Here is a 17,656-nt window from a genome sequence, read left to right as displayed (position 1 = left end):
TGAGGTGATATCCTCTAATTTCCCTAAGCACAGTGGGGCCTCCTGGAAACATCTGCTGGATTTGAGGAGTAAGGGGATGCCTCCCTCATCCTCCGGGTGTGTGTATTTGGTTTGGGATTTGTCAGGCTGGGAAGCTGAGGGCTCTGGGCAGCTTGACCTGGCAGATTTCCCCCACTTGCCTGAAAAGCAGCCTAGGGGGCAGAGGCCCCTCCCCAGCTCAGCCCTGCACCTTCACTCTAAGCGCCTGGAGCTGGGGCCTTTTATTGCAAGTCTGGTCCCCAGGGAGCTGAGTGGGAAATGAGGACAGCTGATAAGCCTGACAGTATTGACTTTATGGGGAGTATTCAATGAATTTACTTTCTGCAAGTAGGCTGCACTCTTATCTGCTGCCCACAGAGCATCTAAATCCTCATCTAGGAGACCCATTGATGAATCATGTCCGTTACACAAAGACTAGAGAATAAAGAAGGAAAGGAGAATTCCATCTACCCCTTTCTTTTCTCCAGTACCTGGTCCTGCCCACCCCAACACCTCCCCTCGCTTTCCCCACTGCGTTTGGGTTTATTGGCTGAAAACAGAAACACTCACAGCTCCAGGCCTATGGAGTCAAGGCCAAGCCAGCCTGGTCTTGAGAGGTCGACAGCTGGGCACACCCAGGGCTGTATGTCCCTCTAATTGGTAACTATGGGAAGCTCACTTGAAGTAGTTGTGTGCACCGCTTTATGCTGCAATAGTCAACATTTGCTCTGGACAGAAATACCCTCACGGCTTTAACGCCAGGTGTCTTGGAGATGAAATGTGGGTGTGTGGGTGTTACCAAGGGGTCCTGGGTCTGGGGTGCTGGAGAGTGGAAGTTAAATGTAAGAGAAAGGCCTGATGCTCAAGAGAAGTTTTTCTTTCCCCTCTGGCTTCTCCCTCATCCAGTCCTGGGTTCTGTTTCAAATATTAGAAAAAAATAAAAGCTTCTTAGGAGCACAGAAACTAAGTAACTTGAAGGAGATAGGTGGGAGCCGGAATGCTGGATTGGGCAGATGAAAGAAAAAAACTGAAAGTGCCCTTTGGCAGAAATTAGAGTCATGTGTTTAGGTTCACCATCTAGCTTTCAGATAGAGTTTTTTGGTAGTAAAAATAAAATGAAATCTCTGTATTGAGTAACTTTGGTTTCATTAGATGACTTAGCACCATTTTTTAGTATTTATTCCAAAGCACTAACTTTTTATACATTAGCTCACTGAATCTTCACAGTAACCCATGAGATGATATTTCTAAGTTATAGCTGAGAAAATTGAGTCTGGGATAAGTTAAGTAACTTGCTCAGGATGACAACTATAATAGCATAAAAGCAAGGATGCAAACACCAGCTAGTCTGCCTCCAAAGCCAAGTCAAAGGTCTCCTCTTAGCTGCCACACTAAACTGCCTGCTATTTGGCATTTTTCAATATCTTATCTCAGTCCACAGCCAATCAATGATTATTTATTATTCCCATGTTATAGGAAACAGGCTTAGCAGGATGCCACCACCTGTCCAGGGCCACAAAACCAGTGTATATCAGAAACTGGTCCACAGAGTCTAGCATCTCTCCTAAAGGTCTCACCTCGCTGGTGCATTGCCCACTGCTCAGGCAGAGATGTGGGCCACATCAGTGCGTTTCTCCCTTCCAGGTGCCCTGGTTTCCTGTGTCACCTGCTTTCACCTGCTGCCACTTGCTTGATAATTTTCTTATTTGAGGGAGGTTGGAATGAGGGAGGCAGGAAGAGACTGGGAGGATGTGGGCTGTTCACTAAGTTGCTCTGTGGGCCCTGTGAATGGAGTAGTATGAACATCCACGAGAATTTGCAGCTTCTGCAGGCTCTGGAAAGATGTCTGTCTAAAAACCGCTAGTAAAACTGAGTCAGCCATATGCTTGTTTCTTTAAGTGTATGTTTTCGTATTTGACTTCTTTGAGAGAAATAATTTTTTTGTTTAGGATAACTTGTTATGTAACTTTATAACTAATATTTATAATTTTTCATATTGAATAAGAAAACCTGGGTGAGATGCCTAGCATGACACCTAAAACCTGGGTGAGATGCCTAGCATGACACCTAGCACTTAAGGTTGAATAATTGGGGCAGAGATTAAGTTCCTGGGCCAGAGTTGATGCTTAATGTCAACCCCCTCCTCAAGTCAAGCCGTCATCTCCTCTTGCCTGCATTGCTTTCATGGCATCCTAACTAGTCCCACCACCCCACCTCTTCTCTTGCCCCTCTCCATGTAGCAGACAGAATATTCTCTCCTTCTTAAAAACCAACCAGGTCGAGTGCGGTGGCTCACACCTGTAATCCCAGCACTTTGGGAGGCTGAGGTGGGCAGATCATGAGGTCAGGAGATCGAGACCATCCTGACTAACATGGTGAAACCCCGTCTCTACTAAAAATACAAAAAGTTAGCCGGGCGTGGTGGCGGGCGCCTGTAGTCCCAGCTACTCTGGAGGCTGAGGCAGGAGAATGGCGGGAACCTGGGAGGTGGAGCTTGCAGTGAGCCGAGATCTCACCACTGCACATCAGCCTGGGCAACAGAGCGAGACTCCATCTCAAAAAAAACAAAAACAAAAACAAAAACATAACAAAACAAAAAAACAACCCTTCTATGGCCTTGGAAACATTTACCTCACAGAAGCAAGCTATGTGTCTGTTGACAGAAAGCAGGGCAGGCTGGAGGCAGCTGTCTGAAGAAATAAGAGCTTTCTTGCATTCATTCAACAAATATCTGATCAAGCAGCTTTTATGTGCAGTGAGCACAATTCCTGGAGTCTAGTGATTAAGAAAACTAAGTCTTTGTCCTCATGAAGTTTATAATGTAGCAAGTAAACTAGAATGAGATTTGTTTTTGAAGAATTCAGCATGAAGGTGGGATCTCCTTTAAAGAAAAAAAAGAGAGAGTTAAAATAACTGAAATTTATCAAAAAGAGTTTCTTATGACCAAGAGTCACTCCCACGCACCCACAAATTAAGTATAAAGAATGGGCACAGTTTAATTTGGAAAATGCAAACTTAAAAGCAGGGGTTGTAATGTTAATATAATAAAATGAAATTCATGGCAAAAAGCAAGATATTTTATATTGATATAGGCTACAATCCTCTAAGTCAATAAAAAAACTTCCTTGAGTCTTTATGCTTCAAAAGCAATGCATCAAAAGATGTAAAGATCTAAAGCAAACACTCCCAGAAAAACAAAAAGAACAGACACAAAATAGTAAAGGGAGATTTTCACACAGTGCTCTCTTGAATAGATCAAATAGACCAAAACTTCCAAGAATATAGATTTATTTAATGGATGTGTAAAAAGACGTTTTACCATTCAAACAGAGAATATACTTCCTTTTCTAGTACCTGTTAAACATTTGTAAAAGTTGAATATATGTTTTATCAAAGAGAAAATTCTCAATAAATATCCCAAAGCAAAAAACATACAGGGCATATATTTCACTATACTGCAATAAAATTAGAAGCTAATAGCAAATGGTTGCCAAAAAAATACAACAACAAGAAAATTTAAAAACACTTTCTAAAAGAAAAATAAGCAACAGACATTAGAAACCAGTGGCAATGATGCTACAAATGGAAACAGGATATCCCCAAAGGTCTATCAGAAGAAAGTTCACGGCCTGGAGTGCTTTTCTTACTAAACAAGAAAGAGTAAAAATAAATAAGCATTCAATCCAAGAGTGGTAGAGTGGAGAGGAAATAAAATAAATGTAAACAAAAGAACAGATTTAATAAAGATATAGTAGAAAGTGTATTTGAAAATCATAAAAATGATAAGCGAATCCCAGAGCTAGTTTTTTTAAGAGCAATAAAATGAACAGACTTTTGCAACACTGATCAAGAAGAGAGAGAGAGAAATCATAAACACATAACATGAGGCATGAGAAAGGGGATAAAACAAATACAGAGATTTTAAAAAGTAACTGAATAACTGTATATAACACTCTACTAATGAATCTGAAAAGGTCCAAATTTATATATCAAAGTACCAACATTAAGGAGAGAGAGAACACGTGAAGGAACAAAATCTACCTAGAAGGATTTACTAATAAGTTGTATTAAATATCAAGAACCAGCTAATTCATCTGTTCAATAAATTAATGGTGGACGGAAGAAGTGATGAATAAATGACTGGATAAATGGGGAGATGGATGGATCAATACCTAGAATTGGAGATTGGCAAAGGGGCTAAGAATGGAGGAGGGAAGAAGAGAGTTTTAAGAGTGGCTAAGGCTGATGCTTGACCTCCAGCCAAAACAATCTTGGCCCACACCCACTTGGCCTGGCAGAAATCCCTTCCAAAAGTCCCAGGTTTGGGCCATGGTGGTGGCTGACTCCTGTAATCCCAACACTTTGGGAAGCCAAGTCCGGAGGATTCTTTGACCCCAAGAGTTCAAGATCAGCTTGGGCAAGATGGCGAGATCCGTCTCTACTTTTATGAATAAAATAAAAAACAAAAATCCTAGGTTGGGTCTTTCCTGAAACTGACAACCCCTGCATACAGGACTAGAAGGCCAGTATTCACAGGCTAATCCAGACAGATCAATTAAACCAGGAAAACCAGAAAGCCTGACAGTGCCCAAGCTCTCCTAGTGACCTGCCCTTCCCTCCCCAGCCCTCTGTTTCCTTCCCAGGAGCTCGCAGGTGCAGTCTCTCCAGGGGGTGGTGAGAGCCATGAATAGTAAGGGTTTTAGCTCAAGCACACAGAGGCGTTTAGCTGCCCAAATCTAATCCCCCAATAATCGGCTTATGTAAATTCCTACTTCAACCCCTTCCCCTGCAGGTCCTAGCCCCGAAATTCTCTACATTGGGAGACTGGCATGGGAGAGGACCCATCACTCTGAAGGATCACTGCTAGTGAAATGATGCGCTAAAGATTGTTTCCCCTGCTTCTGAAAGTATAAAACCAACAATAACATTTAAGAACATTTTGAAAAGAAAAAACCATCAACCCTGGTCCCAGGATGTCAACACAATCAGGCTCCTTTCTCTGTAGCCCTTGTCCTTTCTCTGAGTCCTTGTCCACTCACATACAGATCCTATTTGATAGCTTATTGTTTAGTTTAGCATCATCCATTTCCAATCTTGCTACCCTGTTACTACAGTTCTTTTTCTCAGCTGTAAAATATGCCATTCAAAAAAATATATCACCTTACAGTTTTTGGCTAAGGTGAAGATTAATACAGGTTATTGCTTCAAAATGTAACATTTGCTGTATTAGAATTGCCATATAGGGAGAACAGGGGAGCAGAAAGAGGAGCAAATCAGAGAAGCTTACTGCAAATATTAGTTTGTGTAGTTGTTTGTTTTTCGAGATGGAGTCTCTGTCGTCCAGGTTGGAGTGCAGTGGCATGATCTTGGCTCACTGCAACCTCTGCCTCAAGCAAAGCGATTCTCATGCTCCAGCCTCCCAAGTAGCTGGGATTACAGGTGTGTGTCACCACACCTGGCTACTTTTTGTATTTTTAGTAGAGATGGGGTTTCACCATGTTGGCCAGGTTGGTCTCAAACCCCTGACCTCAGGTGATCCACCCACCTCGGCCTCCCAAAGTGCTGAGATTACAAGTGTGAGCCACCACAGCTGGCCTTAGGTTATGTTTCTAAAGATCCCTTTTTACCAACTAATTTTCCCCAATCCACCCTCCAATCCCTCCTCTATACTGCCACCAGAATGAGTCTTGCGACCTGTGACTAAACATACTATTCCCATGTTCAAAGCACACAGTTGTATTTGTCTGGGCTGCCCTCTTCTCCACCCTTGCACTTGTATTATAATTCCTACCCAGTCTTTACCACCCTTCGACCAGGCACCCAGCAGTCAGAGCCCCTGCCCTGGACACTGTGCTTTTAGATGGCCCTGCTCTGGCCCTCCTCCAGTGCTCACCCAACTCCCATGTCCCACCTTCTAGAACATATTCTGGGAATCTGGGACCCCTGAATTTCTGTTCAAATGACCATGAGCCCATTTCCAGGGCCTGGATAGGGCTATTCCCTAGGCCCATGTGGGCTGGGAGTTAGCATCATTTTCACAAGGCCCCTCACAGAAAAGGACAAAGCTAGCGGGTGGGAAAAGAATGTGGATGGGGATGGAGTCTCCATTTGTACCCTTATCATGGCCCCCAAAAATGTCAGAGCCACTCTTGCTTCAAGGCCTAGTTTAAATGCCATCCGTCCCATGGGTAACCTCTGATCCCCCAGCTAGAATCTTCTACCTCTCTGTCCCTAATTCTAATTTCACACACTCTCGCATTTAGGACTGTCTGTCTTATATTAGTCATGTTGCCATGTCTTCTCCCTTCCAAGTTGTTAGTGCCTTGAAAATAGATACAGAGATTTCCTCACCTTCATGCCCACCTCCCCATCTTACCCCACTCCTCTCCTACCACCATAACCTAGCAATTTATGCAACACCTTTTACATTTATAATAAAACTGTAGTGTTTGTTTTGGAGGTGGGTAAGATGGATGGTGGTGTGACAAACAACCCCAAAGTCTCAGTGACTTACAACAATAAAGATTTATTTCTCACTCATGTTATATGGTTGGTTGTGGGTTTGCTCCATGGTGTCTGGGCTGCACGAGCAACCCCAAACCTAACTTTCTCATGGCTGAGCCCATCCAGCAATCCCAACTGGAGTCTTGCTCTATCCCCAGGCTGGAGTGTAGTGTTGCAATCTTGGCTCACTGCAAGCCCTGCTTCCCAAGTTCAAGCAATTCTCCTGCCTCAGCCTCCTGAGTAGCTGGGATTACAGTCGTGTGCCACCATGCCCGGCTAATTTTTAATTTTTTTTAGTAGAGATGGGGTTTTACCATGTTGGCCAGGCTGGTCTCGAACTCCTGAACTCAAGTGATCTGCCCGCCTTGGCATCCCAAAGTGTTGGGATTACAGGCGTGAGCCACTGCAGCCAGTCCAGCAAGCCCTTGTAAAGCTTCTGCTCCATCATGATCAATGTTAGGGCTGCTCACATTCTATTGGCTGATGCAAGTTGTATGGTCAAGCCCGGCAATGGGGCAGGGACGTATAGTTCCTCCACTTACAGGGAGGCGCTGCCAGTCACATGGCAGTGAGTGGGGCTATATAATACTCTCCAAAGGAAGGGAGCCAATAGTTGTTAACAATAATACAATGGACCACAATAAAATTTACAATATACCGACTATGTGCTAGGCATACTACTAAATGCATTACCTACTTTTTTCTCATTTAGTCCTCACAATTCTGTCATTGTCCCCATTTTACAGATAAGGACTAAGGCAAGCATAAATTCTATAGTTTGCCTGGGACCACATAAGTGAATAGACAAGGAACTTCCACCTGGGTAATGTAACTCCAGAGCCCTTTGCTCTTATCCACTAAGCTGTAATTCAGTTGTGAATTTATTGTGCCAGGTCCTATACCAGATCTTTCAGAGAGTGGTACCTGGGAATTCATTACTTATTCATTCATTAATCAACATCTGATGAACACCTGTTCACTGGGAGTAGACGGGGTGGGGAAGAGGCAGAGAAAATAAATAAGTAAATATTACTCAAGTGGGGATGAGTGTTAAGAAGAATAAAGCAAACAGAAGGATGAAGACTCTGTGTGTGTGTGTGTGTGTGTGTGTGTGTGTGTGTGTGTGTGTGTAGGAACAATTTTACTTTTCTTTTTGAAGACACAAGGTTTCACTATGTTGGCCAGGCTGGAGTGTTGTGGCTATTCACAGGTGCGATCATAGTGCACTGCAGCCTCAGACTCCTGGCCTCAAGCTATCCTCTTGCCTCAGCCTCTGGAGTAGGTGGGATTACAGGCTCACCACCACGCCAGACAGACGGTGCAATTTTAGATATTGTGATCACAGACTTCACTGAGAAGGTGCAATTTGAGTAAAGACCTAAGGAATGCCAGCTCCTTGAGGGCAAGGACTTGTATCTGTTTTGTTTGAAGTTGTGTCCCCAGCAACTAGAACAGGGCCTGGCTCAGCGTAAGCTCTCAGTAATAATGTGTTGAATGAATGAAAGGAGGTTAGGGAGGGAATCATGTGGATAACTTGGGGGAAGAGTGTTTAAGGCAGAGGAAACAGTCAGTGAAAAGGCTCTGAGGACGGAGAATATCTGGGGAGTTTCTGAAACAACAAAGAGACCAGAGTGGCTAGAGCTGAGTGAGCCCCAGAGAGAGAAGAGACAGACAGCTCAGAGGGATAAAAGGTATCTCTGGGCGCATTATAAAGGCTTCAGCTTAACTCAGTGAAATGGAGAGCCACTGAAGGGTTTTGAGCAAAGTGACCAGAATCTGACTTGTGTTTTCATAGCATCATTCTGGATGATGTTGGGGAACAGACAGAAGGAGGCAAGTCCAGAAGCAGGAAGACCAATTAGGAGTCCCCCCCATCACTGAAATAACCAATATTAGTGCTGGGCATTGTGGAAACTGAAATGGATAAATTCGGGAACCTGCCCAGTACAGTGAATGTTAAATTCTTCTGCGCATCTTAATCTCCTGAAATACTTAGGTTTTAAAAATGCAGATTTCAGACCACACCCCCCCCACCCCGAAAAATCCTAGCTTCCTGGGTCTGGGTTGTGGTGTTGGGATCCTCCTTCCCCACCTGTGATTCTGAAGCAAGTGGTTCCTGAACTCCAGTTGGAGGCTCACTGGGGCTTAATAAACATCTGATGAATTAACAACGGATACGGACTTTCCCAGGGTTGAATGTGTTGGAGAAGGAGGTTGGTAAGCGGCTTCCCCAGCCCAGGTGGGTGGCGGGACCCCCTTACCGCCCCCAAGTCTCACACGAGGCGGGGCTCTCCTTCCTCCCTTGCTCCCTTTCCAGGGCACAAGAGACGGTTGGTGCCCGGAAGCCAGGGCGCGGAGAGTGGGGAGGAACCGGTGGGAGTCCCCGTCGGGAAGGGGACGGTGTCCTATAAAGGGCGGTTTCCTATAAAGGCGGCGGCGGCGCGGTGTCCAGGCGAGGGCGCACACGGCCGGCGAGCGCTACAGCGACGGCGAGGGCGACGGCCACGGCGACGGCGCGGGCTCTTTGCGAGGAGGTGCGTGGACTCCGGGGGAACGTGGGCGCCACCAGGGCCGGGCTCGTGGGCCTGCGAGTATCTCGCTGAGCCATACTCACCCGGGAGAGCATGAGGGCGGCGGAGACTTGGTAGCAGCCACCGAGCCAATTCGGTGGGAAGACCCGGGGAATTTCCGCGGGGCAGGGGCGGTGGCTTGGCCCCGGGGGTGCTAGGCCGACTCTCTAGCGTGTTGGCGGGCCCGCGTCGCTTTTATGCGTGATGCCGGGGACCCTCTTGTACCGCTCCCGGCAGCGCATCTCCCAGAGCCCTTCAAGGAGCTCGCGCGTCCCTGAGCGACTCCCGGACACCTGGCAGATTCGAAACTTCAGCCACGAGATGCTTTCCTGTACTCCCTAAATACTTAATCATTAGGCAAGGCAATGGTTTGCAAGGGCGAGCAAACGTTATAAAAAGAAAAAGGGAAAGGCCTGGAAGCGAAGCGGGCAAGGGAAGAAGCTTGGGCAGAGTATTCGAGGTGCGTCCAGGCTGCACGGTGCAGGGGTTGAGTGCATCTTAGAACCGGTGGCTCCCCTAGCGTGAGGCTACTGTGAACGGCGCTGAAGAGCAGTATTCATACTGTGTGATGCTGATTTAATATGTCAACATGCAGAGTTGTGTAAGTGAGAAAAGTGACTTGCGTAACATATATGGTGATTTTAAAGGGGGGGTGTGTGTATGTGTGATACACACACAAAACTGGCTGCGGCTAGGGAGTGAGACTGAGTAGCTAGACAGGTAGGGAGCCTTTTATTCTTTACTTGAGGCACATATGTATGCTTGATTTTTTTTTCTTAAACGAGCTTGTATTACTTCTATAAATAACTTCAAAAGGCAGAGTTGTGCCTCATATTGGAGGTTAAGTACTGTTCCCCAATCTAACTTTATAAACCACCCTTCATGGCGAGTATTTTCACTTCCTTTCAAGAGAAAGGTGAAAGAAGAGACAAATGCACTGGACCAAATGCCAGAAAGATAAATTTAAAGCGGAATGAAGAAAGAGCTGTTTGTGAGTGAATGCCTGGTACAGGCCCTCCAGTGTTAGCTGTGAGCCTGTGCTGCACCTTCTCTGGTGAACCCGGGCTTCGTGTCCAGGAACGCCTGGCAAAAAATGTAGCAGCTCTTGTTAGGGGCGTTGGTCACCTTCTTGAGGGAGTGTGTCCTTCTTTTCTCTGCTAATGTGTTACCTTCAGTAGCGACAATATAAACAGAGAATTTATGCATATCTATATTCCTGGTGTTTCTACCTCACTTTCCTCCAACCTACGCATTCTTAACCTGGGGTACACAACCCCCATCCACCCAGGAATATAGAGATAGAATTCAGGGATGCTATGAATTTGGATGGAGAAAAATTACGTCTTTACTTCCACTAACCTTTCATCTAAACATAGCATTTCCTTTATTTATGAATGTGGGTAATAAACTGTAGTAGTATTAGCCGTGGCGGTGAATTTGTCACCAATAGAAATCATCGATACGTGCATTTCATGTCACAGATGTTGCAGATCTTTTGAAAACATCGTTTACATAGCACTTTTTAGAGATTATCGTAATAAGTCTAGTTATTTAATGTGTTAAATATGAAGCACATGTATTGCTATATTGTATTTTAAGTTATTTTAATAACTACTAAATATAATTGATTATTTTCTGTGTCTATGTATTTTAATTTATGGACTTAAAATAATTATTCTGAGATGAGAACCAAAGCCTTTTTACTTTATGTATTTAAAATCATTGTTCTGAAAACAAATCTGTCCCTAGGCTTCCCCAGACTGCTAAAAGGTCCATAGTACAAAAAAGGTTATGAACCCTGACCCGGCAGGAGTCCTCAATGGTGACGTAAATGCATCAATATCCAGGCCTGGGACACAGACTGTACCACTGATTTCCAGTGTGGCCTAAATGCTTCACCTCTGTTTTGGCATCTATCAAATGTTCTCTGATTCTGTGGCATCTAGTGTATTTTTTTTTTAGCTCTTACATTACTCTGAGATCACGATTAGCAGCAATCACTCCTCGCGACTGGAAAAACACTAAATGCAATTTTCCTTTGATTTAATAAGTACTTCAGTAATTTTCCAGTGACCTCTACTTTGTGCTTTTCCAGCTTGTTAAACCACTGATTTCTATTTCCCCTGTGGAGAAGGAGAGGAACACACTTGAGGATAAATCAACAAGGAATGATTAAGCATCTCCTAGGATGGCAGACTACATTTTAGAAGCTAGTTTTGTCTGTTTTTTTTGTTTTTTTTTCCTGTCCGTTTCTAGTACAATAGGATAGAGCCCTCTTAGAAAAGAACACCATAGTTAGTTCATCCTGCCTAATCTTTTTTCCTCCCAGCTTGAAAAAGACCCCCCATGGGACTATGGTTGACTTAGTGAATGAGCTAAACCCTCTTTTGATAAGAGAAGTGTGAATGTAACTTTGCTCCCATAATCCTAGCCAGTGTCAGTGTGGACAAAACTGGATAGTTTTCTACCTTAAAATCCCCTTGATTCAGGTTCAAACTTTTATATTTTAGGTATATACTTGGGTATAGTTCTGATAACACTCAAGTTTTCATTGTAGAACCAAAGGTCAGATTATTCAGAAATGACTTAGGTTAGATAAAAGGCAATGGGGCCGGGCATGGTGGCTCACACCTGTAATCCCAGCACTTTGGGAGGCCAACGCAAGTGGATCACCTGAGGTTAGGAGTTTGAGTCCAGCCTGGCCAACATGGTGAAAACTCATCTCTTATAAAAATACAAAAATTAGCTGGGTGTGGTGGCAGGCACCTGCAATCCCAGCTACTTGGGAGACTGAGGCAGGAGAATCACTTGAACCTGTGTGACGAAGTTGCAGTGAGCCGAGACTGTGCCACGGGAGGCAGAGGTTGCAGTGGGCACCAAGATTGGCCACTGTACTCCAGCTTGGGCGACAGGAGCAAAACTCCGTCAAAAAAAAAAAAAAAAAAAAAAAAAAAAGGAAATGGGCGGGGCATTGTAGCATTTCTGAGTCGAATGAGGTCCTGGGGATCACCTAGCCCACCCCTTTCAGTTTTGGAAGGAGACCTGGCCTGCCTGGGAGCCTGCTAGAATGCCTGGCCAGCTGCTGCTTCTCTGCTCCCGCAGTCGCAGTGCTTCCCTCACACGTTAATACAATCAGCCAGCTCCTCAGCACTCAGCAGCAAGCACAATACCTGGCTTGTAGTGTCGGTAAGTGTTGGTCCCAAAGCTTGGAGTGCATAGCATTGTAATTGGTCCGTGGGTCCAACTAGGAATGTCTCCACAGAGAGAGGATGTGGGTGCAAGCAGACAGTGGGGGGAGCCGGAAACCATGTGGTGACCTTGGGCTGCCGTGCTTCCAGTTCACCACGAATTCTCAGCACAGCACTGGACTCTCCAACCCAGACACAAGCAGGAAAGGCAACAAGAAAGGAACTGGGATGGGGAAATGTCCTGGGGGGCATAGAGACGATTGAAAAATGCAGTTGGCACAGTGGTTCCCCTGTAATCCCAGCACTTGGGGAGGCTGAGGCAGGAGGATTGCTTGAGCCCAGGAGTTCCAGGCCAGCCTGGGCAACATAGTGAGACCCTCTCTCTACCAAAAATAGTTTAAAAAAAAAAAACCAAAAAGAAAGAAAAATGCTTTTCTTTGCAACAATGATGCTTTCCATGTGTATGGGGAGGAAATTGCTGCATTTATTTAGCACTTATGTGCCAGACACTTTATAATGCATTTCGTGTAATCCTCACAAAAGTCCTGCTGATGGCTGTATCTCCCTCCATTTTCCAGAGAAGAAAACCGAGGCTTTGAGAAGTTAACCCATAACTAGGAAATTGAGAGCAGAGATTCAAAGCTGCTCTAAAGCCCATAAGCACTTAAAACATTTTTTCTACTATGAAGCAAATAATACATGAATAATTTCTTATGAAAATATAAAAGAGCCAGGAGCGGTGGCTCATGCCTGTAATCCCAGCACTTTGGGAGACTGAGGAGGGCAGATCATGAGGTCAGGAGATCGAAACCATCCTGGCCAACATAGTGAAAACCCTTCTGTACTAAAAACACAAAAAAATTAGCTGGGCCTAGTGGTGTGTGCCTATAGTCCCAGCTACTAGGGAGGCTGAGGCAGGAGAATCGCTTGAACCTGGGAGGCAGAGGTTGCAGTGAGCTGAGGTCGCGCCACTGCACTCCAGTCTGGTGACAGAGTGAAACTCCGTCTCAAAAAAAAAGATTTTATATATGTACACATAAAACAATACCAAAAAAAGAATAAAACACCACAAGTCTCCCTTTTTTCTCTTCTCCCAGTCTACTGTCCTCTCCCAATGAACCACTGTTGACAGTTTGGCCTGAATCCTTCCAGGTTTTTGCGCTGCACACACACATACCCCCATATATTCCTGGAAATTGAATCAAAAGAGCACATAAGCAAAGCTCAGATCTTCTCTAATGCATATAACTTCTTCATTAGGAAGAAAATGATAAATTACCACATTTATTTTTCTCTGTTTTATTTGTAGAGATAATAATTACAATCATTAATTTTTTTTTTTGAGACAGTCTCACTCTGTTTCCCAGGCTGGAGTGCAACGGTGCGATCTCGACTCACTGCAACCTCCACCTCCTGGGTTCCAGCGATTCTTCTGTCTCAACCTCCTGATTGGCTCTGACTACAGGTTTGCGCCACCATGCCCTGCTAATTTTTGTATTTTTAGTACAGATGGAATTTCACCATGTTGGCCAGGCTGGTCTTGAACTCCTGACCTCAGGTGATCTGCCCCCCCTTGGCATCCCAAAGCACTGGGATTACAGGTGTGAGCCACTGAGTCCCGCCAATCATTAAATATTTATTGAGCCTTTAATATGCACTAGACACTGAGCTAAGGTGCTTTATGTGTATCATTTTATGTGTCCTCACAATGATGCATTTGAAACACAGAGAGGTTAAGTAGATTGCTTGTCACACAGCTAGGGGGAGTATAACCAACAGCCAAACCGGGGTTCTGGCCTTGGAGCCTGTGCTCTTGACCGCCATGCATGTGGTTCCACTGATGGCTGAATTATGTGAAGACTCCTGTTGAGTCGGGGCTTGGTGGAAAGGGAAGATCTGACCTGCTCTTTAAAGAAATAGGTAAGTAGAGAGTGGGGAGGAAATTCAAGGAACAGAAAATGACAACGTGCAAAAGGGTAGAGTTGGGAATATTCATGAGTCTTTGGAGGAACTAGAAAGGGCCCAGTGCCCAGGGGAGCTGAGTGTGGAGCAGGCAGCAGACCAATAGCAGTAAGCCAAGAACATCAAACTGCCTGGGGCTGGACTTTGGCTTGTTTGCCAGTGCCTCCCAAGTGTTCCTATTAGCACGTGTTAATCCAAGCCACCTGAAAAAAGAGGCCCATGCCTCTAAGAGTGAAAAATGCCTGCATAATGCTTGGCTGTATATGATGATAAACCACTCTGCTAGACTTGGAAAGGTCATCCAATGCAGCCCCGAAGAGGCCCAAGTATCTTCTACAGAATCCACACCAAATGACCACTCCCACCTGCCCTTTGTCTTTTCATTTTTGTAAGACTAAATACCCCCACTTCTGTTCTTCATACAACAGGGTTTCAAGACCCTTCATCACTCTGTTCCTGCTCCTCTAAATATAGTCCAGTCTGGATATTTTAGCTCTTACAGAGAGGGGCTGAATCCTCCGGGTGAGGTCCGCCAGCTAACAAGAGAGCTGTATTATCTTCTCTATTCCAAATTTTATTTTATTAATGAAACCTTTTTTTTACTTCATTCTGATAATACACTGTTGATTCATACTCAACTCTCTGTTGGTGACCGGGCATGGTGACTCACACTTGCAATCCCAGCACTTTGGGAGGCCGAGGCGGGTGGATCACCTGAGATCAGGAGTTTAAGACCAGCCTGGCCAAGATGGTGAAATCCCGTCTCTATTAAAAATATAAAAACTAGCCAGGCGTGGTGGCAGGCGCCTATAGTCCCAGCTACTCCGGAGACTGAGGCAGGAGAATCGCTGAAACCCAGGAGCTGGAGGTTGCAGTGAGCTGAGATCATGCCATGGCACTCCAGCCTGGGTGACAGAGTGAGACTCTGTCTCAAAAAAAGAAAAAAAAAAAAAAAAAGAACTTTCTATTGGCCAAACATATGTTTCATTTACACATAAACTCAATCAATATTGTGCCTGATTCTGAACAATTAGGAAGAGTTGGTTATAAGGGAAGAAATAGGAGTATTGGGACAAAGCGATCTTTCAACTGGAGGCTTCAAAATAGCCAGAGAGAAAAAGCTGAAGGGTGTTGTTCTTACCTTCCCTTGTCGTTTTTAAGTTAAAAAAAGAAATTACGCATAATTCATAGCGTCACTGATGCCTCAAAAGGCGAGAGGCGTTATGTTTGTGTCCCTGTGGGGTTGTTTTCTTTTTTAAAAACCTGAAAATGAGGAAATGAATCTCCTAAGCTCTGAGTCGAGAAAATCGAACATCTCAGGTTCTTGGCAGGACATGTGATACCAATCAGGCCTCTTATAAGATATTGGCCCTGAGGGCCCTTTCTCTTTCCATCTCAGGAACTCAAACATGACCAGGAAGATCTTCACAAATACCAGGGAGCGGTGGAGGCAGCAGAATGTCAACAGTGCCTTTGCCAAGCTGAGGAAGCTCATCCCCACTCACCCTCCGGACAAAAAGCTGAGCAAAAATGAAACGCTTCGCCTGGCAATGAGGTATATCAACTTCTTGGTCAAGGTCTTGGGGGAGCAAAGCCTGCAACAAACGGGAGTGGCTGCTCAGGGGAACATTCTGGGGCTCTTCCCTCAAGGACCCCACCTGCCAGGCCTGGAGGACAGAACTCTGCTTGAGAACTACCAGGTTCCTTCACCTGGTCCAAGCCACCACATTCCTTAGCGTGGCTCTGGCTGTCATCTCCCAGGGCAGCACTTGCTCAGAATCACTGCCTGTGGACAGACTTTGGCATGTTTCAGAGCTGACTTGATGATAACTTGTGAAGCATGAATTTTAGCTTCCTGGGAGGTGGCTCAGGGACAGCTGCAGGGAGCTGAAAGAAGCCATGAGGAATGTCACTTGTGGGCCGCCACCCCCCGGGGATGTCAGGTAGAGTGGCCTACCTCTGCCTATTTTAAATCCAGGTTCTGCATAAGACTTTTGGAGAAAAAATTCTAAGTAAAAAAAAAGGTGGAAAATCACTGTTTACTCAATGTCTTTAGTTATAAGAAAGAAGTTTTCTCATAATGGATCTCAGATGAATAAGTAGAATATGCTTCCTTCAGAACATATTTTGAAGTTTGTTTTGAAAAATGAGATTTGATCAAGGGTGAACAAAATAAATCTTAAGATTGATGGGCTGGGCACAGTGGCTCACGCCTGTAATCCCAGCACTTTGGGAGGCTGAGATGGGCAGATCACCTGAGGTCAGGAGGTTGAGACCAGCCTGGCCAACATGGTGAAACCCTGTCTCTACTGAAAATACAAAAATGAGCCAGGTATGGTAGTGCGCATCTGTAATCCCAGCTACTCAGGAGGCTGAGGCACGAGAATCGCTTGAACCCGGGAGGGGGAGGTTGCAGTGACCCAAGATCATGCCACTGCACTCCAGCCTGGGCAACGGAGCGAGACTCAGTCTCAAAACAAACAAACAAACAAATAAAAAGTTTTCTCATAATGGATCTCAGATGAATGAGTAGCGGCATATGCTTCCCTCAGAACAGATTTTAAAGATGGTTTTGAAAAATGATATGTATTCGATCAAAGTTGAACAAAACAAATCTTAAGATTGGTGAATAGAAAGATAACCCCTGCAGAAACCAACCTGGGAGACTTGCGGGAAAAATCTGTGGAGAAAAGACACACCCCGCCCCCCCCACTAAGGTGTGGGGTTTACAGGAATGCAGTGGAGATATGTGGAACAGTTCTGTGTCCTTTCAACTCTGTGGAAGTGTGAGGTGCTACTTGTGCTGAGCCATTTGTACATATGTGATTTCTAAAGCCAAATAGTGGATTATATCTGTGAGAGGAAACAACTGGATAATTTATGTGTTAGAGCTTGTAGTTTTCTTAAGAAAAACAGCTGAAATAAGTTAGCTAAAGCCTTCGTTTCACATGTCATGCATTAAAACGTTTCCCCCGGCCTGAACTCCTGCTGATTTAAGACCTGTAAAATTCAATTATAATTATGAAAATCCAAACATTACCATTTAACGACTCATTTAACAGAGAGCTTAGTTTAAACAAAACATTTAGAGTAAACAATAGAAATGTAATACCAGACTCTAATGAACTAATGAATTTGTAATTTGTCTTCTTTGCTATGGCGCATTAGCTGTCTCAAAAAAGAAAAAAGTTTCTCATAATGGATCTCAGATGAATGAGTAGCATATGCTTCCCTCAGAACAGATTTTAAAGTTGGTTTTGAAAAATGAGATGTATTTGATCAAGGGTGGTCAAGCTTAGTCTTAGGCTGGGAGGGCTGGTACCCAACAAGTCAGTGAAATAGCATGGATCTGGCAGAGTCCATCACCTTATGCCACCCTGATGATACTTGGAATCAAAGATAAATCCCATAGTT

At 44.7% G+C, this 17,656-nt stretch overlaps 1 protein-coding gene across 1 annotated transcript in view; it reads left to right on the top strand.

The window, feature by feature from the left end:
- Positions 1 to 17,383, top strand: part of LOC129479063 (T-cell acute lymphocytic leukemia protein 2) — a 104,723-nt gene extending 87,340 nt beyond the window's left edge. The window contains exon 2 of the mRNA XM_055271607.2: positions 15,642 to 17,383. Within this exon, the coding sequence (XP_055127582.1) occupies positions 15,652 to 15,978 (327 nt within the window). The 5' untranslated portion in view covers positions 15,642 to 15,651 and the 3' untranslated portion in view covers positions 15,979 to 17,383. The remainder of the gene's footprint in view (positions 1 to 15,641) is intronic.
- The last annotated feature ends 273 nt before the right edge of the window (positions 17,384 to 17,656 follow it).

This window comes from Symphalangus syndactylus, chromosome 3, assembly GCF_028878055.3.
Source record: "Symphalangus syndactylus isolate Jambi chromosome 3, NHGRI_mSymSyn1-v2.1_pri, whole genome shotgun sequence".
Lineage (NCBI taxonomy): Eukaryota > Metazoa > Chordata > Mammalia > Primates > Hylobatidae > Symphalangus > Symphalangus syndactylus.
This window is presented reverse-complemented; position numbering and strand designations above follow the sequence as displayed.